The 25,737-nt window shown below is 33.5% G+C and overlaps 1 protein-coding gene across 1 annotated transcript; it reads right to left on the bottom strand.

Annotated features, from left to right (window-relative positions):
- LOC138320902 (serine/threonine-protein phosphatase 1 regulatory subunit 10-like) lies at positions 1-25,127 on the bottom strand. The gene is made up of 21 exons (XM_069264205.1): positions 24,724-25,127; positions 20,844-20,950; positions 13,468-13,565; positions 13,180-13,266; positions 12,104-12,288; positions 11,439-11,528; positions 10,679-11,101; positions 9,322-9,409; positions 8,827-8,987; positions 8,290-8,489; positions 7,744-7,900; positions 7,376-7,564; positions 6,974-7,041; positions 6,633-6,686; positions 6,041-6,171; positions 5,612-5,687; positions 5,020-5,226; positions 4,573-4,642; positions 4,140-4,292; positions 3,529-3,822; positions 1-3,255 (listed from the first exon to the last, which is right to left on the bottom strand). The coding sequence occupies exons 2-21, from the start codon at positions 20,844-20,846 to the stop codon at positions 3,161-3,163; spliced, it is 2,829 nt and encodes a 942-aa protein (XP_069120306.1). The 5' UTR covers positions 20,847-20,950; positions 24,724-25,127; the 3' UTR covers positions 1-3,160.
- Between the last annotated feature and the right edge of the window lie 610 nt (positions 25,128-25,737).

Consider the following 25,737-nt stretch of genomic DNA (forward strand, 5'->3'; position numbering starts at 1 on the left):
TAAAATTTATAAAAGATTTATTTGTTTCATAGAAACTTGTATTTTCCTATGTACAACAGATCTCTCTGTTATACAAACACTTACATTCACTCATTCAGCAACAACGTCTCTCTAAAAGACACATTCAACCATTCTCTCTATGAAGACATTCATATTCAACCAATCACCAACAACATCTTGTTAGACATGCATATACATCAAATTATCAATGAATTCTCTGTACTGAAGACATTCACATTCAGCCATTCACCAACATCTCTCAGATTCTGTAATGAAAATATTGACTTTGAACAATTCATGAACATCTTTCTGTAATGAAAATATTCACACTCAACCATTCATCAATTATATCTATGAAACAGACATTTATATTCAACCATTTGTTGGTAGCAAAAGTCTTCTTCATCGTTAATTCATTGGCACAAACTTACACACTACAAATGCAACCGTCTCGTCTGTTTTACTAAACAGGCTTCTAGTCTGTACAACCTACGGTAAACCTCCGGTTAATTCGAACCGCCGGATAGTTCGAACACACAATTTTCCCCAGAAAAAACATGATTTTTTAGCTAGTGATAGTTCGAACACTGACTTTTTATAATCAATCCTATTTCGGATAGTTCGAACACGTCAAATTATGAACGTAAAAGTAAGATTTTTGTCGGCAAACCGGCGCAATGGGGTCCCTAAAAATGGCAATATATTTTGCATATTGCAACAGTTTTGATGTTTGGAATAAAGATTGTATAAATGATCATTATAATGACCATACGACAGATAAGTAATGAACATTTTAAGCCACAAAATAAAAAATATTTATGCCGATATATCGTACACAAAGCAGCAAGGCCAAATGTTTAATCTTAGGCCCCGACAATGTATATTTAAATTCGCTGTACCTGATGGAAACATGTGGAAGAAACGGCCAATGTTTGTTAAGTCCAATCTAGATACGGATATCAGTTTAAGTCGACATTAAAATATGCATTCAATCTATCTTTAATCAGCCAATCAAGGTGTTGAATTACCTGTAAACACGTGCCTCACGCTGGCTTGGACAGGCCAGTTACGAGGTGTCACAGCGAGCATCAAAAGTCAGCCGCTGGGTCACAGCAAGTGAGTGTGATTACATATTCAGCTCCAGCCAAAACAATCCACGTGTTGGGTAATTGAACAATAGATACGTAGCTTTTCATCAGGTTAAAACTAGTTACGTAATTTTAGAAGCAGACAATATGCAATCGAGTTTTGGACAATCTGACAGTCACAGTGCGCTTGTGACCTAATTTTACGAAATGAATGTAAACAAATATTTTCAACAGCAGTTTCGTAAATGCAACCGGATTTTCTTTAACTAAAAAGTAAATAAATAAATTTACGTTTGTTACGAAATATAACAAAGATCTAACTAGATTTTCTGTGGTTTAAATAAAGTTTCTATCTCAGTTAATGGACGTCGATGTAAATTATAGGCCGCGATCGTGAACGGTGCTGGTCCACGTGCACATATGCACGCGGCTTCTGCTACGCAATTAATTATAAATTCACCAATTAAATGCTCATGTTTACGAGAAAATGGTTGAATATAATATCTTCAGGAAACTAAATACTTTCCCTATAGATTTTCTGCCTTACATTGCTTATGCCAGGTACATCGGTACAAAACTGGTTTTTACCGATTTCACTCGGATAGTTCGAACTCACGATTTTTTCCTGAAGCTTAATTTCGGATAATTCGAACTGGTCCATCAATATTTATTTAATTTTGTTCGAACTAACCGCAGGTTTACCGTAATCTTCAATTTCATTAAGCACATGATATTTTGATCAATGTTTTACATGATGTATAGCTTTAGCAATATCATGACATTGGTAATTTGAAGAACACAAAATACTATTCTTTTTAGAAATTGTCAATATCTTAGCATTCTTACCTGGCTTTGGATTAAATACAGAATTCATAAATCATTGGGAAAAAAAATAAAATAAAAATGGTAGCAAAGAATCTTTTAGGAAAATAAATCTAGAATGGAAAAGGCTAATACTACATTATAATTACAAAACAATACTTGTAACTATGTATATATGGTTAAGTCAAGATTTTCATTAACAAATGAAATATGGGGTAAGTAGTTTGGTCGAGGGGGGAAATACTATACATTTGTTGTCCAAAACTAATATTCTGATAAACTCCATCTAAGTTTTATAATTTACACCGTAACAAGAGGTCTAATGGACCTGTATCACTAACCTGGAATGATTTATTGTGTGATTTCGATACTTTTTACTAGTACATGTAAACTACTAAAAAGAAAATGCTGGATGACAAAAATGGACAGAGGACAAATGCCAAACTAGCACCAAAGACCTTGAACTAAATTTGGGGCAAATAATACTGAAAAATGTTGTGACCTGTGTTTATATTTTGCCATTAAGATTTTAACTCGTAAACTGTGAATACTATACATATAAATATGTACATTCCTGAGATATCATCTATATACAAAGCTATGTTACAAAAATTATTTGGCTCTTACATACTAAACAAAATGAAATAATTTGACCACTACTTTTCAGTTTTTTTACTTTTACTCTCTACCATGAACACATTTCAATTACCATATCTAAGGCACATCTGCTAGTAATTCCAGTAGTTTTGGAATAGTTCAATGTCATAACTAGCAAATCTTCCATTATTGGTAGGGTTCAGTCTCTGTGTATATGAACAACTTATTTCATACAAAAGAGTCACACGAATGTTCACTCTTGTTAGCACTTTCAGTTAAATCACATGTGTATTGTAGTAGTTACAAGCACTGTTTCACATGTAAAGCCAAGGTAGATGGATTAACCCACCTGTATTTATTTGTCTATCTTCACTAAATCACATGGAATTCAGACATGTAGTTGCACTATTTGGCAGTCATTCAGCATTTGGCAAGATCTACATGTCACAGGTAATGATCTGTTTAGGGAATTCTGTCTATATCACACACCTTTTAGGTAATTGTTTTTTCACTGACTAGGAAGATAACAAGTCTATATCATTAAGTAACTGGAAACTTCAACACATCCTTGTCAGATTCATGTTCAGTGAGTTAAAATTTCCACACATCTCTGGAAGGCAGGCCAAAGTGGAAGAATCTAGGATCCTCTTCTGCTATACGGGAGGACCTGGGTGTAAGAACATACATGAAGCTCCCCTTCGACATCCTCCTGCAGCGTAGTGCCGACAGACTGGTGCATCTGGACGACCTGTAAAGAGAAGTCATAATAATATATACCTTCTAAACCAGTATCCTTGAAACATCCTTTTATATTAAGGTACATTTCTTAAAACAATCAATAAGATTTTTTTTTGTTAAATATTCAAAATGAAGGATTTACATAATCAGAGGAAATAGTTTGTCAAGTGATAAGCAATTCAAGATAGGAAAATTGGATTATCTTAGTGAAATAATGAATTCACGAAATTTCAGAACTTCTTTTCAATTGATGGAATTTCACAAGATTTAAAAGATAACCTACCTCCTCTCATGCCCCTTCCACCTCCTCCCATTCCTCCACCTCTCATTGGTCTCCCCCTAGGACCCCCTCTTGGCCCCATGTATCCTGGAGGTGGCATGTCTGTTCCACAAAAATCTGGTCCCATTGGTCCAGGTCCAAAATCTGGTCCCCCAGGTGGACCTGGCATCCTGCCGCCTCTCATTGGAATGCCTGGTCGGCCACGGCCCCTCATGCCTGGACGAGGCCCTCCCACCATGTTCTCACCCCAGTCATCATGATCTCCTGGTCCTAAATGTGGCCCACCCATACCTGGTCCTAAAACAAACACAAAACATGTTTAAATCACACCAAATACTTAGGTATACAAATCACACAAGATAGTAGGCATCTTATTAATGCTAATCACACCACTTATCCTGCCACAGGCAAGAATCGTGTATTCCTATTGGTTAAAATGGCGTCACATGATATCCAAGATATAGCTGAGGTAGGTTAGTAGTTATTATACTGGAGTTGGACAATAGAGCTGTCGTTCTTTGTATTCAAATCTCTATAGTGTCATATTTGAAAAAAATATATGAAGAAACGAAATCACTGTGAATTAACATTTAAAAGCAGTCTGTGTAAATTACCTGGAGGTGGGAATCTTGGCGCGCCTGGTCCCAGAGGTCCTCCCATACCCATAGGGAAGCCTGGTGGGGCATTCCCCAGTAAACCTAACCGTGGTGGCATCCCACCCATAGACATCCCTCCAGGGCCCATACCAACGTTCTCCGGCATCACACCTGGAACACAAACAAACTAGGTCAAGAACAACAAACAAACTAGGTCAAGGACAACAAACAAACTAAGTCAAGGACAATAAACACTAGGTCAAGGACAAAAACCACAAACTAGTCCAAAAACAGTTACACAAATAAACTAGGTCAAGGACAGATCTTTATATTTGTTGATATCCAATATTATACATTTACATGTATACATAGACAAATGGAACCTATTCTAAAATCCTTTGTTTCAGAGTCAAAAACTTGGTTTCAGAGTCAAGAGATTTTATACACTTACTTGGGTTGTTGAGAACAGTCTTGAGTTGTTCCAGAGCTGCTTCAGCTTTGGAAGGATCCTGTGTTTCACCCTAAAGAAAACAAAAGGATAGTCAATGGAAGCATAGCATGTAAAGTGGTGCACTCTTTAGAATTTATCAAACAAACTTATTCATTCCATTGTAGAATTCTATAGGAACTAAAAAATGTAAATCAGGTCAAAATGACCAATACTTTTTATACACACCCTTACTTATATCAATTCATCTTTAAATTAGTCAAGTGTTACAAATCATTTATTAGAACATTATAAAGAACTTTCTTAAGTCTTATCAACATTACTTTCTGCTAAGGACGGCTCCTGAATAAGACACATGTGTGTGCATGCTAGTGTTTCCTTGATTCCGAATGAAAAGAGGAACTATTTTTTAAACTGCTACCTCAATGCAGAAAGACTCCTGTGACTTACAGATATTGATGTGAGAAGATTCTGTACATTGGCCAGTACTGGGTTATTAGGATCCATTGGTGTCTGTGCATTTGCTGCTTGCTGGTGGAAGTTGGCTAACATATTGGCTACATCTGGTGGAAGCTGGAATGGGGTCTGACTATCAGGAGCAACCTTCTGACCAGAGTTGTCATAGTGATACGCATGTTCATCACCTCCAGCCGTCTCCTGTAAAACACAACAAAAATATTTTGAACACATATAATCATCTATGTTCTCTTCCTATTACACCAGAAATGACCACAAAGTGGGATAAGATGTCTTTGTTTTATTGGGTTTTTTATATAAAATTTTCACAATAAATCTGTGAACTATGGTCTGCTTCAAATGTTTTTCCTATGATAAGATAAAGTAAGTGAAATAAGAGTGAATTTGAAGGCTTCAAATGTTTTTCCTATGATAAGATAAAGTAAGTGAAATAAGAGTGAATTTGAAGGTATCACTAGACAGACTAAACAAAGCATTTAAAACAGACCAAACAGAACCCTTCTCCAGGTTCTGATGATAAAGTAAGGAAATGTTTGGTGAGAATGAAATTACAATCATTACTTACATCTTCCAGAGGAATGAACTTGGGATCTGAAGGCTCCACAGACTCCAAATCTGGTTCACTTGGTCCATCAGGAAGCCTGTAAAAAGGAAATAATGGTTATGATATATGTTGTAGCTGAATCCTTACACTTTAGGGAGTTACATAAAGTCAAATAGAAACACATATAATCAGTCCCTCAACAATGAGATAAACTTGTTTATGGTAAAAAAAACCTTTTTACTTTAGTAGTGTACAAAAACAGTTTTGAGTTTATGGTTGTGAAGTTACGAATATACCAGAAAATAAATTGTGCCAAGGGACTAAATGGGGAGGGGAGCAGGTTAGTGGAGACTAGATGGGAGATTTTTAGGAAGAAGTAAATCTAGGGGGCTATGTTAATGGACAGTAGGAGATTATTTAGATGGTTCAGAGGACGTTGATTACACTTACATCTCCTTGTTAAAGAACAGAGCCTGTAGGACCACCCCTTCTCGCTCCTTCTGTATGTCTTTCTCCAAACTCTGGGATCCTCTCTCGACTGGAGGCTGAGGCAGACCAGATATGAGGAAAGGTCTCCTCCACTGAAATGTAAATCATCTCATCAAAAAATCATCTTGTTAGGAACTCTATCAAGTATTTGGAGTACAAGAAATAAAACAGGAGTCCTGGTCAGTAATCAAGAACACTACAAATGTTATTTTTAGCTGAAGACTTCCATTTCATGTATTTTGACTTTAATTGCTTTGTATCATTAACACAAACAATCTGACAAGCAATTTTGGTCTGTAACTGAATGTTGATGTTAATATGCAAATTATTTTGTGGAACAAATTGTCTGTGACTGGCTAAATATCAATAGCTTTACTCTTACAGAAAAACCTGACTATAATGGACCTCTTAGGACTAACATAAACACATCTCGTTACATAATATTACAAACATGTAGAAATAGGAACCTTGATGGCAATAAAAAGTATTACATTATAACCATGTCAGAGTAATTTTATAAATGTACTGTTCTGAAGTATAATACCATACTTACAGGGATAGCCTCCTGCATGTTGTCGTTGGTAAATCTTTTGGCTGATTCTGCAACCTTAAGAACAAAAAGAAACATTTAGAACCTGAACGCAATTCTTTATTTCAATGAGTGTCATCATATATATCAAAACCAAATCGTTTTTAAATTCCAGAGATAAATTCTATTTTCCTGATCATGAATATTAAACTGATTAAATATTTTATTGAATTACTGTAAATGTATGTATTTTAGCCTATAACTTATAAGAATATGTTTGCCCTAACTGCATTTTCTGTGCTATTATTTGCGTGTAAATAATTTCTTTAGATGATAAAACTTTTGTACAACAGAAAACTACCTACCCTCCTATCCATCATCATCTCATGTTTCTTCATCTCGTCAAAATTTTCTTTGGGTCTGTTGACATTTTCTGTGGAGGTAATTAAAGGCATTATTTCTCAATCAGTAAGTTTGATTTTATGAAGCAAAATATTTCTTCAATAAAATTTCTTTTTCTTCAAAAGGTATATAAATCAGGTTAGGTGACCTCAAATAATTTTGGAATTTTGTCTATAAACCATTAATTGAAATCCAGTTTTAAAATGTTATCTTGATGTCCAAATGTCACATTAAGAAGGTTAGAAGAAGCAAAATTTTCAAATTTTGATCTATCTTGAACGCAATTAAAAGAAAATCAGTTCTTTTAAAGTAATTTCAGTCTTATTTCTTAAAGTCTGACTGTTAAAACTTAGAAAGGTCAATACCTCTTTCTGTTTCATCCATTTCAAAGTAATGATACTGGTGAAGCTTGCTTTCCTCAGCCCAGGATACATTTAGCCTTTTCTTCTTCTTTTTAGTGGTGGTAGAATTAGTCTCTGATGCTTGTAAACTTGCTCCAAAATCATCCTGGTTCTCTGTCGTCTTTTTTTCATCCTCTGTTTCAGTGTTAGAATCTGAAGGTTAAATACAAAATGTCATTGTAATCATGTTGGTTTATCGAACAGTTTAAACAAATAGATATATTTTGGGTGCTTTCAGAATGACTGAGATAATTTCTTGTTACTAAGATATATAAAATGTACTTGTATCAGACAAAGCAGGTGTCCGATAAGAGCCCTGTTTTTATCTTTACCTTTGGCCTTTTCGTCTGTTTCCATAGGACTGTCAGTCATTGCCTTAGCTTCTGTTGTATCCATCTTTTCGGTTGGGGAAGGACTTCTTGTCTCTGTTGGACTACTTGTACCATTCACAGTATTCGGTTCACTTGTTTCTAATGTTTCTTTGTAAAACTGTTCAGATTAAACCAAATGTTGTTATATAGTTTGTATTTTATGAACAGATTTATAATATTTGATGAAATCAGTCCTGTTTCTCTAAAAGCATAGAAAAACTCCTCTTATTGGCTAAAGTAATGCAGGTATCTTTAAAATTCAATTACCATATCTTCAAAGATGCAAAAGCAGGCCTACATGAGGAATAAGAAATTTGAACTTATTTAACTTTTAACTTAAAAGTTCCATGAGAATAATTTGTGGCATATAGCTACCTACTCTTGAAACAACCAAACGAAAACTAGCTATTAAACTACCTTCTGCTGCAACGGTAGCCAGGTAAACAAATATCTTAACCTCAGAAGTAGCTCCATTTATTTCTGTAATGAGTACTGAGGAATACTTACTGAGGGTACAGAAGGAAGTGAAGACTTGAGGGCAGTGGTAGGGGATACAGGTGATGGGGGAGTGGTGGGTGTGGTGGGCGTAGTCGGGGCGACAGGTTTAGGAGGCGTGGTTCCATTAACCCCAGGACGGGGCTTCCTTTTTATCCTCCCCACAGGTCGTATGATGTCATTTATAAAACTACTGTCTTCATGCATCTCAGCTAAAAATAAACAACAGCACTTAAATTTATTATTTACAAAATTTATTTGTATTAGCATATTATAGTAGTAAGTGTTGGATTATAATTATGATTTAACAAAAATTCAAGCAAAATGTGTCAAAAGAGAACTTTTTATTTTGATGGAAGACAGATAAAACAGCAACTGCCTACAGACATTACAACAATGGAAGAGCATATATTGTACTTTTATGTAAGAAAATCTTAATTAGTAAAAAGGTCAAGGAAAACTACAAAACCAACATAATATAAAGCCATGATAACTTACATGTGATTGATTTAAGTAATGGAATTCAGAATTTTTCTTAAGAAAACTTACATTTGATTGGTTTCTGGAAAGGGAATTTGATTTGATTATGTATGTCTCCAGGCGACACTATTGTTGGAGATTTTTCTGTCGGTGAGCTGGACGATAAAGATGTAGACAAATGTAGTCGGGACTTCTTCCATGGTGGTTCCTCTTTTATCTTTTGGACAGTACTGGAGGAGAAGAGTTCAAGTATAAGTACATGTATTATAATGAAGTTGCAAAAGTATGTGAAGTATATAATTGTCTAAATGATATCATAGCACCCAAAATGTACATCAAATCAAATACAGTTCTACTGAAAGTTTTAAAAACATGTTATCCGAGTAACTAGTTTTTTGTTCTTACATAACAAGTTAGTACAATTCTTACCTCCAATAAGAAATGATCATGAGATTACAAATCCACTGTATCAGACTGAATTCCATACAATGAAATAAGAATACAACCACTGTCTTACCGATGGATAATCCTAAATGTACTGTAGATCAATGTAGTGACACTTACCCCGGCCTTTTGATTACAGGTTTATTGTCAGACTGTGCTGGTACTTTTTTCTTTGGCGGTACTGTTGGAGCACTATCCTCTAACACACCTGTAACATCATAATAAGGTTAACTGTGTGGTGAAATCACCAAAGAATTAAAGGTAAATGTCTTTAGAAGATCTCTAACAAGAATTATACAGTGGAACCTCCCGAAACCGATCATGGTCGGTGCATAGAATTTTGGCCGGTTTAGAGAGGGTTTGGTTTGGAGAAGTGAACCAAATATCGATCATTACGATCCAGATTTAATTGATCGGAAGTCGTTTTCTACACTATACTGTACTGCCTGTATGCCTAGTTTTCGTTATAACCGTCCGATATTGATTGTTAATGTAAATGTTATCACAAAAGAGAGAATCATACGTTCAAAAGGAATGGATTACAGCAATCTCGACTTTTTTACAGCTTATAAACGTAGTTAGTTGCGTGATTGTTCTTGGGGATGTTCTCGTCTGCACTAGGCCTAACCTACATACAGCCGATCGCTTCCGGTTACGTCAAGAATCAAATTAAGTAAATGTGGTCTAATTACGCGATGATCAGTTGATGCCGGTCATTATATGACATGGTCATCATCTAAAACAATGCATGGCTTCGACTTCCAGTTTTCAGAAGTGTATTTTAGTTACATTGACTATTCCGACTTATTCGGTATTCGGATCAGGATCGGTTTTGGGAAGTTTTATTTACTATTAATAAAGAGGAATTAATTCTGTACATGACATCCATGTTCGGTTTGTAGAGGTGATCGGTTTTAAGAAGGTTCGGTTTCGGGAAGTCACACTGTAAATGATTACATGGCTCACTACCTTGCAATAATGATATAATGCTTTAAATGCAGCATTATAAACTTATACACACAGCATTTATAAGTAAGGATAATGCATTCGGAATATAATCTGATTAATCATAGCACCAAATACAAAGGACAGCACTGTCTAATATGGACAAATGTTGGTGTAAACACTGAAAGAAAGTATAACCTTTTTCTCAATTATATCTACTATCAATGGCAAGACAAAATATATGTAACCCATATTATGAGAAAATTGTTATCAAATTTAAATAGAAATAAAACATTTTGTAAAGAACACATTATTTCGTATATTGGAGACATTTATTTTGATATCTCTTCTAATTTTGGAAAAAAAAACCAACAATGAAAATGTTTTCTGGTCCAAATATTTTGCTTTAAATGATTTTAAATGACTTTGCACAAATTACTTTATGAAGGTCATTTCATTTCAATTATTGAATACTCTTACAGACACACCATTATTAGTAAAACCTCTATAACTGATATCAGATGACACCTACCACTAGAACGAGGTCGGACATTCAGTCGTTTCACAGTAGAAGGTCTCTTTTGTTCCGGTGGTTTAACACTAGTATTAGCTGTATTGTCATTGCGTTTAAGTTTGATGTGTATTTTAAGTCCGTTTCCTGGTGTGACAGTACCAGTGGCAGTATTTGTACTGAGACTGTCGACACCGACTGACTCCTCCTCTTCCTCTTTCTGCTCACTCGACGAATCATCTTTACTGCGGTGATGATGGTGATGATGATGGTGATGGTGGGATGATGATGACGACGATACATGCTTATGTTTATCTTTCTGTTTGTCTTTTTCACTATCTTTTTTATCACTTTTTTCTTTCTGTTTGTCCTTTTCACTGTCTTTTTTATCACTTTTATCGCCTTTGTCACTCCTTTCACTCTTCTTCTTCTTCTTCAGTTTATCTACAACAACACATACATTTTATTAGGCCACTGTTCATGCTCTTATTTTGGCAATTTACAAAGATTTTAAATGACTTCTGAATAAGAACATCTACAATGTGAAAATCAAATGAAGACAATACAATCAATTTTCTTCAATATATCACTAATTATTTCTTGACATACATGTATTTGTGAAATAATCAGACTTGTTAGAAGTTCCAATATTGAACTTAAATAATTCTTAGTAACCTTTGTCTACTGCTCTAACTTCTATGTTTACAGACAGTGGTTCTATTGCAACACTTAACACATAAAATCATAGAGAAAATTCGCCAATATTAAGATGAAAACCTACCATTTGATTCTGCAGTCTCTTTGTTATTACTGTTTTCTCTAATTTTATTCATCCATTTTTCGACGATTTCTGATGATAGAGACTTCAACACTGAAATAAATTTGCATAGCATTTATAATCATGTTAATTTAGTTTGCAATAAAAATGAAACAAAATCAAAAGTTTTAAATGCTCTGACATCAAGGCAGTATTGTGAGGAAAAACAATATACTCCCCTACTGTGTATTTCCTTAAGTTTCAGGTATCCACACCTTCATATCATACATCCAGGGCCAAGTTTCACAAACATTCCTTAAATTTAAAAACCCCTTAACTTAAAATTCTCTGCAGAAAAGCATTACAGGTTTTAATTAAAGAAGGCTCCTTAACTTTAAATGTTTTCTTTAACTTTTGTAATGCTTTTCTATGGGGAAATTAAGTTAAGGGATGCTCATGAAACTGGACCCTAGAATATTTAAATCAATAATGCCAAACAACCTATTACGTCAGTATTTCATCACTAGCATTAATTTACATTACTGGTGTAACAAAGTAAGACTGTGACACAATGGCAACACACTTTAACACAGACAACAATCAGTGATTCAGGGGTTATTAAAAAAGAAATATTGACCGACAGATGCAGAGATGTGACTGACAGGACTAGGTTTGAAATTTATACTTACTTTCATCCTCCGACTTGCGGAACTGTTTGATAGTCTTGGCAGCCCCATTCTTTTTGAGGAGGTCGACGGTGATAGGGAGCTGCTGGTATACCTTTAGTAACTCGACCAGGACTGGGGTGTTCTCCGTGTTCTTACTGTCCTCTAACCAAACATTGAGAATGTCCCATCCTCCAACATCTATAAATCTGCAAGTTAAATCACTTTAGATATCTAAACCAAACATTGAGAATGTCCCATCCTCCAACATCTATAAATCTGCAAGTTAAAATCACTTTAGATATCTAAACCAAACATTGAGAATGTCCCATCCTCCAACATCTATAAATCTGCAAGTTAAAATTACTTTAGATATCTAAACCAAACATTGAGAATGTCCCATCCTCCAACATCTATAAATCTGCAAGTTAAATCACTTTAGATATCTAAACCAAACATTGAGAATGTCCCATCCTCCAACATCTATAAATCTGCAAGTTAAATCACTTTAGATATCTAAACCAAACATTGAGAATGTCCCATCCTCCAACATCTATAAATCTGCAAGTTAAATCACTTTAGATATCTAAACCAAACATTGAGAATGTCCCATCCTCCAACATCTATAAATCTGCAAGTTAAAATCACTTTAGATATCTAAACCAAACATTGAGAATGTCCCTCCATCCTCCAACATCTAAAATCTGCTAAATCCAGATATTAAACCAACAGTCACATCTGCAGTAAATCTTTAGATATCAAACATTGAGAATGCCATCCCCAATCTATATAAACCTACAAGTCAACAAATACTTTTAGAGATATCTAAACTGAAAATTAAATGTTGATTTATTTGAATTTAACAATTACTACAATAACTATTTTGACAGTATATAGTGTTTGCTGGCTTTAAATCTTGCTTTTAGTTTTGTGAATATCTAAAAGAAATTCTGAAGTTTAGAATACAATATACATACATCCTTGTTATGAATTCATACAAATGTCAAAAAAAATACAAAAACTGTTTCAAAGAAAGGATTTATCCAATCTTTTACTATCATAAAATTTCAGATTTTTTCAAAACAGTATTCATAACTCACTTCTCTAGGACATCTTGTGTATCGGTTGCCCTCAGAATATTGATGTATACACATTTACTGGCTAGCTTGGTAACATCTCGCATCAAACTGAAAAAAAAAATTAATTATACAATTCAAATATCAGAAAATTATACACAGTACAAAGAAATATTGCAAGTTAGCTATTAAAGTGATGTTTTTTTTAAACATGTTTTCTTTTTTTTTATCTTTACAAAAACCTTTTAATTTCAAGCACATGTATCTTTCCTTCTCTTCAAACAAACCATTTTCACTGCTCTAAATACACACCTGCATATACGTGCAGATTCAGTAGGCCCCTTTATCGCTCCACTCTGAGTCAACAAGGAGCTCAGCGCCTTCAATAGTTGATGTGGATCTATGGGAGGCTGAAACACAAAATAAAACTGGGTTAATTATACCTTTATTTAAAGAAAACTTTCTCTTTATATATTGTCCTTCAGCTAAAGTTACAATTTACTCCTGTCTATTATCTGTTTTTAAGTGCACATAACATACCCACAAACATACATTACATGTTATTCATATCAAACTTGATCTTCACTCCTAAGAGCATACAATCACAACAGTAACTAGACAAGTAATTTCTCAATCCATCAAAAACACACGCCCATTACTTAATAACATACTACTCACATTATAAACATACCCTATTTCTATCTTTCCACAGCCCACATCATTATCATACGTACATTATCCACATAAGCTCACCCCCTCTCCCCTAAGAAAGCAACCACCAACAGCCAAAACCAGTTATTTCTCAATCAAACAAAAATATATCATAACTAATTACATACTTCTCACATTATCAACATGCCCTTTTTGTCTATATTCCCACAACATACATCCATCAGCCATCGTACAATACTCACATAAACTTGCCCCAAGCAAACAACAGCCTAGACCAGTAATTTCTCAAACCCCCAGAAACACGTCTCTCACTCATCATAAAACAATAACCACCTTGATATGGTGTGATATGATATGTAGCCATATTATTGACAATTTTCATTTCTTCTTTGCACTTGAAAAATCATTTTACTGTAGTTATGTAATGTAAAACGTTCATTTTTTGCTTATATCACATCATTATTGAACAAGTGTTTGAAGTGCACAAGTCAGACACAAGAGCATATCCAAAAAGACTACTGTTGGCCCACAATGTTTTAATGCAGTGAACTGTAAAACAATGAAATTTATGGGGATTTCTCTTTGGATATATTAATGGAATAACAAAAATATTTTTTGCTACAAAACTGTCAAACATGTGTCAAGACATGTAAAATCACGCCATAGTTAATGAATAGCTATAACCATGGTATCCAGACAAAGGCAATAATGTTTAAAGTATTGGCTTCCTTGAAAATTATATCCATTGAAACCGAATAATTCATTTTGTATTATCTCTTAATATTCATCTCTCAATCCAAAACAAACTTTAAATTGAAAACTAATTTGTGATATTTTTTTCCAACAGTATGGTACATGTATATTGAATATAAACTTGCTGTTAAATTAGCATGCTTGCTTTCTCTTAAAAGAAAACAAAACAACAAAATTTTGTGTACAAAATAGCTTTTTATTTCAAATATTCCAATTTTTATATAAAGAACATTAGATTCTGAACAAACCTCATCTTGCACACATTTTACTCAATAGATTTAACCATTAACCTTAGCCGCTGGGACACTTAACCCCATTTAACTTTATATAAACTTTGCCTACAGCTCCCAGTAATAACTATAACCAACGCCTGAATTTTTTTAGAGACAATAAGGCTGTAATTCCCATATAAACTATCTATTAAGCTACTGCCTCCTCAAAGGATTTTTTTAGAATATGATACCACAAACGTCCTGTAATATATATATGCTAAATCACTGATAATATGATGCCACAACTAACAATAATATACGATACCTCAACCCCCTATATGATGCCACCAACTCACTATAACATGATGCCATAACTACCTATATATATAAACTCCCTGTAACATATATACAATGCCACCGACTCATAACATATGATGCCATAACTGCCTAAGATATATTATGCCACATGCTGTCTATAATATATGGCGGCCTATGATGCCACAACTCCCTATATTATATCATGCCAACTAAGATGCCACAACTCCCTTTACTATGATGCTACAAACTCAGCTATGCTATCAGCAGTCTATATTCTATGGTGGTTTATAATGCCACAACTTTCTAGAACACATAATGCCTCTCCAACACTAATGCCGCCAGCCTATATTAATGATGCTCCCTATAATTCACATGACACTAACTCCCTATTACATATACATGATACCACCAACTCCCTATATTATACGATGCCACAAAATTTCTATTATATAATATATATGATGCAACTAACTCCCCATAATAAAGGATGACACCAACTTCCTATTATATAATATATATGATGCCACAAACTCCCTATAATAAACGATGCCACTAACTTTCTATTATATAATATATATGATGCCACAAACTCCCTTTAATAGACAATGCCACAAACTACCTATTATATAATATACATAATGCCACCGACTTCTTACAGTAAACGATGCCACTAACTATCTATTATGTTATATATATGATGGCACAAACTCCCTATAATAAACAATGCCACCAACTTCTTATTATACAATATTTATGATGCCCCACCAACTCCCAATATAATATCTGCCACAAACTCATGGTCATATATATTATATGGGATGCCACATACTCCCTAAAATATATATATATGTCATAAAATCCCTATATTACTCGATGTCGCCAATTTCTTATTATATAAAATATATATGATGCTCCATCAACTCCTAATTACATACAACCTACCAAATCTCTGAATTATATTAGATACCACTAATTCCCTATAATAAACGATTCCACTAACTTCCTATCATATAATATATATATGATGCCCATAACTCCCAATATTATATGTGCCAAAACCTTCCTATAATATACATGATGCCCTATAATAAACGATGTCACTAACTTCCTATTATACAATAAATAGGATGCCCCACCAATGTCTGCCACAACCTCCCAATAATTAATGATGCCACCAACTCCATATAATATATACACACGATGTCACCAACTCCTTATTATATATGATGCCACCAACTCCTTATATATGATGCCATTAACTTCCATTATATATATGATGCCTTTAACTTCCATTATATATATGATGCCATTAACTTCCATTATATATATGATGCCATTAACTTCCATTATATATGATGCCATTAACTTCCATTATATATATGATGCCACCAACTCCTTATTATATATGATGCCACTAGCTTCCTATTATATATATGATGCCACCAACTCCTTGTTATATATGCCACTAACTTCCTATTATATATATGATGCCAACAACTCCTTTTTATATATGATGCCACTAGCTTCCTATTATATATATGATGCCACCAACTCCTTGTTATATATGCCACTAACTTCCTATAATATATATGATGCCACCAACTCCTTAGTATATATGCCACCAACTCCTTATTATATATGATGCCACTATCTTCCTATTTTATATATGATGCCACCAACTCCTTATTATATATGATACCACTAACTTTCTATTATATATATGGTGCCACCAACTCATTATATATAATGCCACTAACTTCCTATTATATATATGGTGCCACCAACTCCCTTTAATATATGCAACCAACTCTCTAAAATATATAATCCCACAAACTGAAATGCACTAAAATATGCAAGCAACTCCCTTTAATTAGGTAGCCATTAACTCGCTACTTATTCTACCAACAGCAATGTCCTGTAATCTGTATCAAGATACCACTGACCAATTGTCTTATCCCATTCAATGCTACACACTCCTTTTATATGCAAAACATTCTATTCCCTATACATGTATACACATGCATGTATGCCACTAGTTTCCTGTTAACATATATTATCTTTGCCTGCCCATCCCCATATGTGTATTATTTTAGACGATCATCAAATCGTGATCATTTCTTCAATATGTAATTTCCTCCTTTTAATTGATATACAAAATGCCACAGAATGCCAGCTTTACTTAATAAAATTCTCCCAAATTCCCTAACAAATGCCATCAACTTGCTAATATTTCATACAAAATGCTTTGCAAATTGTCTTTTAGTTTCTTCCCTCAAAATTATATTGTTAATCGACTATTATTCTTCTTTACATAATAAATGACCCTACATATTTTATATTACTTCAGCACTAGACTATCTTTTCAAAGTTGTAATTCAAACCTATAATATCGCCACCCAAATCCTTTCTACAATTTAAATATGCCTAGTAATTAATACAATATTTTCTTTATCCTTTAACCCTCACTTCCATTTACATTAAAATGCAATATTTTGTCTTAAGTCTCTTTCTTCTTTAGTTTCATATTTTCATTTACTTATTTCACTCTTTACAATAGAATGCATATTATTGAGAATAAGCAGTTTCTCCATATATATACTATAAATCTATACTTGAACAAGGACTCCCTTGACCTATACCTATAGACCTCCCACCTCCTTTCCTATATGTATCTAACCACACACTGAAACAAAATATTTTTCTTCTAAACAAGATTCCTATATATATATAGGAAAAGACCCTCCCTTCTTTTCTTTGACCCACAGGTGTTTATCGATAAGGTAGAGTAACCTACACATGAATGGTCTCCTTGTGATAGTGGGGTTCATTAATCTGTAGCACTAACCACCTCTAACCTGTCCACTTTGTCTTATTTTGTTTATATACACCTCTGCTCTAAATCTCCATTAGCATTTTCCACACTATTCATATTCATTTTTAAGTGGAGTCTGAATCACATTTTTTACATTCCTCTCCCCTTCACTTTTTTTTTTTTTTTTTTTTTTTGTTTTTTTGCCCATATTTGTCTTCATTGATATTTTTCTCATACTTAATCCACTTACCAATTTATTTATATCACTTTTTTCTCATTCTCTTACCCTACATTTTTTCTGTTTCCCCTGTATGGTCTATTTCTTAGGTGTTTCATTATTTTTCAAATATTTATCTATATAATGGTATAAATTGCTTTGTATACCTTGTATGTTAATGTATTGAAATGTATGTTCATTTTTTATTTTTACTTGAAATACTGATACTTGTGATGGCCTTCAACTTCTGATCAAAATGGAATGAATTGAACTCATTCACCCTGAAATTTATAATGAACTGTTCCAGCTATATTTTTGAGGATTTCAAATTAGCCTTCATGGGTGAATGAGTTCAGTCAGAGGAAGGCATTTGGGCACTAAGCAGAAAGAAAGAGTTATTCATAACACAAGTAAGTGGTGATAGCAGCAGTGTTTAAAGATATTCCAAAGAGGACTTTGACCTAAAGCAGACAGAAAAGAAGGAGCATGGCAGTGGGCAGTGTCTTATTTGGTAAAGCTACATCCTGTGTTGTCATACTTTATTCCTTCATTTGACTGAACCTGAAATATAGTTGTCATACTTTCAATGACATTAGTGTGATTTAGTGTGAACATTTTTCCAACAGAATATCAAAACTATTATGCATCTTCTCATACTTTACACATGGTAACATGCATTAAGCATTATGATAAAAGAAAAGCATTCAAGATTTAGCATTGATAAAGGAAAAAAAGAACAGTATAAATTAAAATTATGCAAGAAAATAATCATGGTTATACCAAGGACAGGAAAATCTCAACTAGCATACAAGATTAAGCAAGCATTATACTAGCCAGCTAAACTCTTGTATTAGGTGGAGATATCGCTGCAATAGACACATAAAACTATTCAGTAAATGGTATTGTAGATAGTAAGTAGTCTGTAAAAGAGAGAAAGAATCAGTTTGGGGACATGGTGATTAATGGGATTCATATGTGGTAATGAAATACATTTAGAAACGAAGAAAAAATATTGATAACTAGCAATATAAGCCTGCTTTTGATAGAAATGTGAAAAGATTATCGAATTAAGTGGAGCCTCTTTTATCTAGCAGTTTGTTGGGCCAATTAACCACTACCCTTATTTTTGGTCAGTGTATTAGTTTACAGTTTGGTCAGATCAACGAAGTACACAAAATTATATAGGGGTTTTGAATAAAATATCAACGACATTCAAGTCTTATCTTTTGTAGGATTATACTTTGAGGGGATATTAAACAACACATTTTGTACATATACTATGGATAAGACATTAGGGCAAAAAACTTTAAATGGGAAGGAGGGAAGTTAACTCTATATGGACAAATGCCAAATGGTCAAAGAGATAAAGTAAGTAGTGAGAAATGGTTTCTAGCAGGAAGTGCAATGACAAATCATGGTTAGAACATGAAACACTTCTATTTCTTAGGCAGTTTTTTTCTTATTTTCTAATCTAATTAATTTATTAACATCCATATACAACCGATATTTCAAAAGATATATTTAAGTTGCTCAATGTAGTTTGGTAAGTTGTTTTTTTCAACACAATGAACCTGGGTACCATGTCTTGATTCCTTCACATTTCTGTGTGTGGAACAAATGCAGAAATGTAGATCTTCAATTCGGTCGCCTCCAACTGGTTTTTTTCTGGTAGTTGCATAGTCCAACTCTGGCTATTCAGGATAGATCCACTCCTGACAACATCCCCAATGGATACATGGAATCGGCCACATGTCAAGAGTCGTACCAGGCAATGACCACTATCACACTCTGCCTCTTCTGACATCAGGAAACTGGCTGGCTTACATCAACATTTAAAACAACCTGGCTGTGCTGTTTTGGTGATATCAAGGCATGATCGAGCCAAGGATGTCTTCAACTTCACCTTCACACACTCTTATCTTCAATGTGAAAGTGACGCTAACTCAATTCTCACCCATTCCCAAAAGAATTATCAACATCCTCACCAACTTACACTCTTTTTCCCACCTCATGATCACTATCTCCACACAACACATTCATATACATGTACCTAAATCCTCATACATTCACCTAATCTCCTTGTGGCCGTAATGCCCATATCTGTAAACCGTTTCACAGACACCATTTTCTATGCCATTACGTAAATCCTCTCATACTAGTACCTCCTGTTCTTTAGTTCTTGTATGTTTGATCTATTTACATGCTCTCTTTCTGAGACATTATTGTATGATTTTAATCTGGTTTTGGTACTGTTGGTCCTCTATATTAATTTACCAGCATATTTATGGCTGATGGAAAGAATCAGATATAATCTCTTAGTCAAGTCAGTAAAACATACTCTTGTTACATATTGCAATCTCTTTTGTTAGTGTTTGTGAACTCTTGGTTGTCAGTATGCAACTCCTGTATTAAATCTCTTTCAAATGCATCTGTTATTTTATCTAATTAATTATCAATAATTGAACTGCACATTAATGGATTACAATGCTTGCTTGCCTTGTGCTTATCTTGTTTTTTTGGGTTTGTTTTTTTTGACAACATGAATTAGCATCTTGATCGTCCAGTAATGCTATAATAAATTAAAATATTTAAGAACATATTGAGTGCTTATGTGTCCTAAAATTTAGTATTTAAAAGTATTTAATCATCTTTATTATTTTCACACAACGTAATATATAATCTATATGTATGTTCAAGTTATTACCATTGTCAAGATTTATAGAAATCATCCATAATCTGGTTATCTTGTGTAAATGATGGTATATCTGGCCAAACCCCCAACAACATACAATGGCTCACTATAGGCACAATCTGCAACGAGATAAAAACAGAAAATACATATTAGTGAAAATGTAGAAATGATTTGTTTCTATTCTATATAAATAGTATCACCCATAGTAATATAGCATAATAGCAAAGTCTCCAGATAACTTTGCAATGCTTTTGGTTACAAATTAAAATGAAGTTGGTTATATAAAGTATCTATGCCAATTAAATTTTTAAAATGAATTCTTTTATCTGTTTACAAATTAAATATTGCTGAATTTGAAATAATAGAAATTAATCACACAATCTGGATTCATTTTGTTTTTATAATGCATTATAATTATTTTGAAAATAGAATAAATCTCAGAAATGGTTCCTTTTCACTTTGTAGGTGTATCGCACTGCAATTACAGGATATTACATCAGTTACATTTTTTCTTTGAAGAACATCCCAAGTGCTATGTTCATATATTAATTGATGTTCATACTGGAGGCATCAGTATGCAAGTTGAATCAAAGTATAGTAAAGATTTGCCACTCTAAATGACTCGGTTTTCAGCTGTCATCATTCTAATCTTTTTGGTTTTATTTCGCGGGCTGCTCAAAAATGACACAAAATTGTCATCTTTCTGGTTTGGAAAAGTGAAAACTAATGGTGGCACATTGCATGCAAAATGCATGTATTTTTCCTGTGTGTCTAGATCTGACATGTATCATATCAAATGTAAACATCGAGATGTCTCGAAAGGAGTGAAACAACAAAATTAAACCTCATAATGCATGCAAATGTGTCACCATCGATTTCCAAAACCAGATAGAGGGCAATTTTGGATAAATCGGAGATGACCTGGCCCGATACCAAACAGTGTCGGCTTATTTAACATTTTGATATAGTAGAGCGCTCTGGCATCTATCTGTTATAATGTCTAAGTCTGGTGTCAGGACCACAGTATCCCGGGCTATCAATCCGATGATGATTTTGAAATGAAAATTATCAAGCTTTCCAATAGGAGAAACCATATGAAATTTTATAGAAAACCTAAAATGTCTAAAAATGGTCTATGGACACTCTGATGGGTCCAAATATATGGTAACTAAATCTCCCTGTGGTGGTGTTCAGTGCATGACTGCCAGCAGTTTATTTTTATGTCATTATCATTTCAACGTCAAAATTGTCTTGCCAACCACCACTGGGGACAGCTGTGGTTTCATTTATCATGATAGTAACATGTTTATTCATTATAGATGTAAAGACACTTGAGGCTTTCTATTATAAAATTGTTACCTATATATATATAATATTGCATTCAGATAGCAATTTTGTGAGCCAATTGGACACTGGAAAATTCAAAATGAAGTGCGAACAATCTCCCACAATTGCAAACTGCAAGCAGTCCAGCGATAGGGAAAGCTGTTCAATTCAACAATTAAATATTCTTGTAATATAAGAAGTTGAAATGAGGTGGGGAAAATTCAATAAAATATTACAACTGTTAATTCAAAATGTTTTGGGAATAATTTAAAGTGAATAATCAAGCAAAGGAAGACTAAAGTTGGTAAAATGGTGTTAATATATCCAGTATAATTTCATATGAAAAATGAAAATAAAACTTCCCATCAAAATCGCTCTGCATGTGAGGCAAACTATATATCTTATAGGAATCGGGATTATCCTAAAACATCCTCCCGGCTGGCTATGTCCGTATTGACATTCCCACGCAACCTCACTTTCAAAACCGGACAATGTAAGGAAAACTTGACTGTCATTTTGATATGTAAATACTTTTTGGAATGCCAACTAAAGCATTTAGATGACTGGTATCATTCAATTTAATAGTTTCCATTTCTTTTAACCTTTAGCTACAACATTCATCATTTCAGTGATTTCACCTACAGCAATGTATCTTACTTTTAAGACTATGACCATGTCTGCTTTCCAAAGTTTCTTGTAATCTATCAAAATTTGATGTCACTTTGATAGATCTACATATTTGTAGAATCATTCTGATTCCTCAAATAGTCTATCAATATCATGTTGATACCATAATGAAAGTGATAGCAATCCTCCGAGATCAAAGTACGTAAAATTTCATGTTGATTAAGAATTTCTATGTACAAGAAATTTCAATTAAACTTCATTAGCAAAATGATAATCTAAACATACAATTTGAAAGCAATGTTGTTTAATGATTCCTAGGTACTTTTATAAGCATTTACAGCCATAAAAGCTGTATTGCTATCAAGTGTTTGTGATTTACCAATTTAAGTACCACTGCATTTCTTTAAAGCAAAATGTGGAATCATTTAAATTTTTTAGACTTTATGCAGAACAATATTTCATTTTCAATAAGGCAGTAATAAGTAAGGTCAGAATACTACCTGGAAGTTACTTTTTGTTTACTCTGAAGGCCCAAAACAGTCAAAAACTTTAATGTTGATATCAACTATATTTGTACTTTCAGAACATATAAATGGATGACCCAGAATGAAGTTACAACAACAAACAAAAACAAGATGTCTAGTGTAAATCAATGTTAACATGATTAATCAATACTATGTGGTAATTAGAACTGCAGAATACATACAGGACAAACCGTGTAATATTGACATTTATCTATTACATTGTTTAGGAAGCAATGACTAGTGCATTATTAACAGCAAGTTTAAGTTTTGGGACTTATCAAACTAGTTTCACACAAGGATGTACAATGTATAAATACTTAAAAATCCTTGTTTCGGTTACATTTTAAAAATTGAAAGTCTGGACTACAAAACTAAGCCCTTCTGGTTTTTTTACAAACAAATAACCATCATACTTTTAGCAAAGTCAAGGTTTTTTTCTGAACGGCAGTCAAATTTTATATGTATTTTTAATCTGAAAACTTACAAAATGAAATGAAATAACATTAAACATATTCCTAACATTTGTTACTAATATTTGGACATATCCAACAAATCATTGATCAACAGTACTTTCAAAAACAAAGAAATAGGTAATTAAAGTTTGGAATGAAATTATATTAGAAAGAAGTAAATACCACAAGCTGAAGTCAGATGTATGCTTATTGTACTACATTAGATCTACTAGGCATATAGCTTTAACTCACTGTTTCCAAAAACAGCATCAACAGATAGCTAGAATGTAATTCGGGTTGAATTTTATCCTTGATCATGCTCTTCCGAGCCAAAATTAAATTGTTCATGTTTCTATATTTAAAGCGTTAAGAAATGAAAATTGCAAATATTGTGAAAAAAAAGAAGACTTTTTTCATTTAATTATCTTATTATTTTGCATCATCAATATAGTATTTGCATAAGGTTTATGAAGTTGAAACTCCGAGAGGAAAGTGAAACGATGAACAGAAAGTTGCTTGCTAGCTCACATGGCTAGTCACGTTGGTGAAACGACCTTGACCCCTACCGTTTAGTCAACATACGGCAGCCATTTTGGATAAAAAAAATAGCTTCACCATAATTCGTAACGTACATTTCAATGCTAATTTCTACAATTTTCACCAAAATTAAAGATTCTTAATGAACAACGACAGACTATGAAATTTGATACAAAAGCAGATGGCCTAGATTTATATGACAGACCTATCGTACTACTTTTCAAACATCTTAAATATGGCGAAAACCAAGACAAGACTCGTGGCAAATCTTTATACTATACCTGTATCCATTTCAGCTGGAAATATAAATTTCACTTCAATGATTGATAGTTAAAGGAATATCACATTATATACATAATACCACCTTATTTAAGTAAATCACTTGGTGGCATATTCTAACTTATCAATCAAGTCCAGCGCACTTACGCTTTAATTTTTGCGAGTCCAGTGTCCTGCTTGTGGCTTTATGATAGCCTGTAACATTATATTCTCTAATATAATATATTGTGGAATTATCACGTTCCACAATTTATGAAATATTTAACCTAAATTACAAGTAATTTGGTGTTTAGGCAGCGACTCCGTGTTTCTCAAAAGCATGGCTGGTTGCAGTGCCCCATCTTAGAAAATACTTCTCATGCTCTATAAAAGAATCCTTGTGTCCTCTTAAACACTTTCTATCGTAATTTGTTAAATTTTATAAGCTAATAGAAGTTATTATTTTTATGACTATAAATCTTGAACTAGAACGACTCCGTTGTACAAGTAATCGCGAGGCTACTCCTATCGTATCGGCTAAAAGGATTGGCGTCCGAGTTGCGCAGTATTGAATCTGTGAGCCCTGGAAATGTGGCACGAATGGTCAAGGTGTTTACAACAAATGAAGTACGGAACGAAAATAATGTAATTGTTTACAAATAAGCTGTGAAAACTTATGAATAAAAACATGCAAGGAATATCATAAATGTTATATTCATCCACTATTTTATGTAATTGATAGATCACAAAACGATATTTTTCGGAGTCGATAATGTATGCCATTAGAGTCACAACTTACCGTTGCATGCCGACGTATATCTCGAACCCAAAATATTACACAAATGACTGCAAAACTTACATATCAAATTAACCAATCCTGCAAGGACTGGCTAAATATAAGCTTGATAAAATCAAATATTTGATCATCATATCAGTTGCAATAATTTTTGATGATAAAAATATTGTAGAAAACAAGACATATTTTTTGGATCTCGACGAGTCCATTTGGGAATAGGACGAACTCACGTTGGACCCTTTAGCCGTTATCTAATTTTGCCAAGTTTATCTTGGGAAATAAGCATTCAACATATTCGAGTTTCATTGTTTATTGCTATTCAAAAAATGATTTCTATAATAAATTAAAAAACAAAATCTAAATAATAGCCATTTATACCCCACAAA

This window comes from Argopecten irradians, chromosome 4 (genome assembly GCF_041381155.1).
Source record: "Argopecten irradians isolate NY chromosome 4, Ai_NY, whole genome shotgun sequence".
NCBI lineage: Eukaryota > Metazoa > Mollusca > Bivalvia > Pectinida > Pectinidae > Argopecten > Argopecten irradians.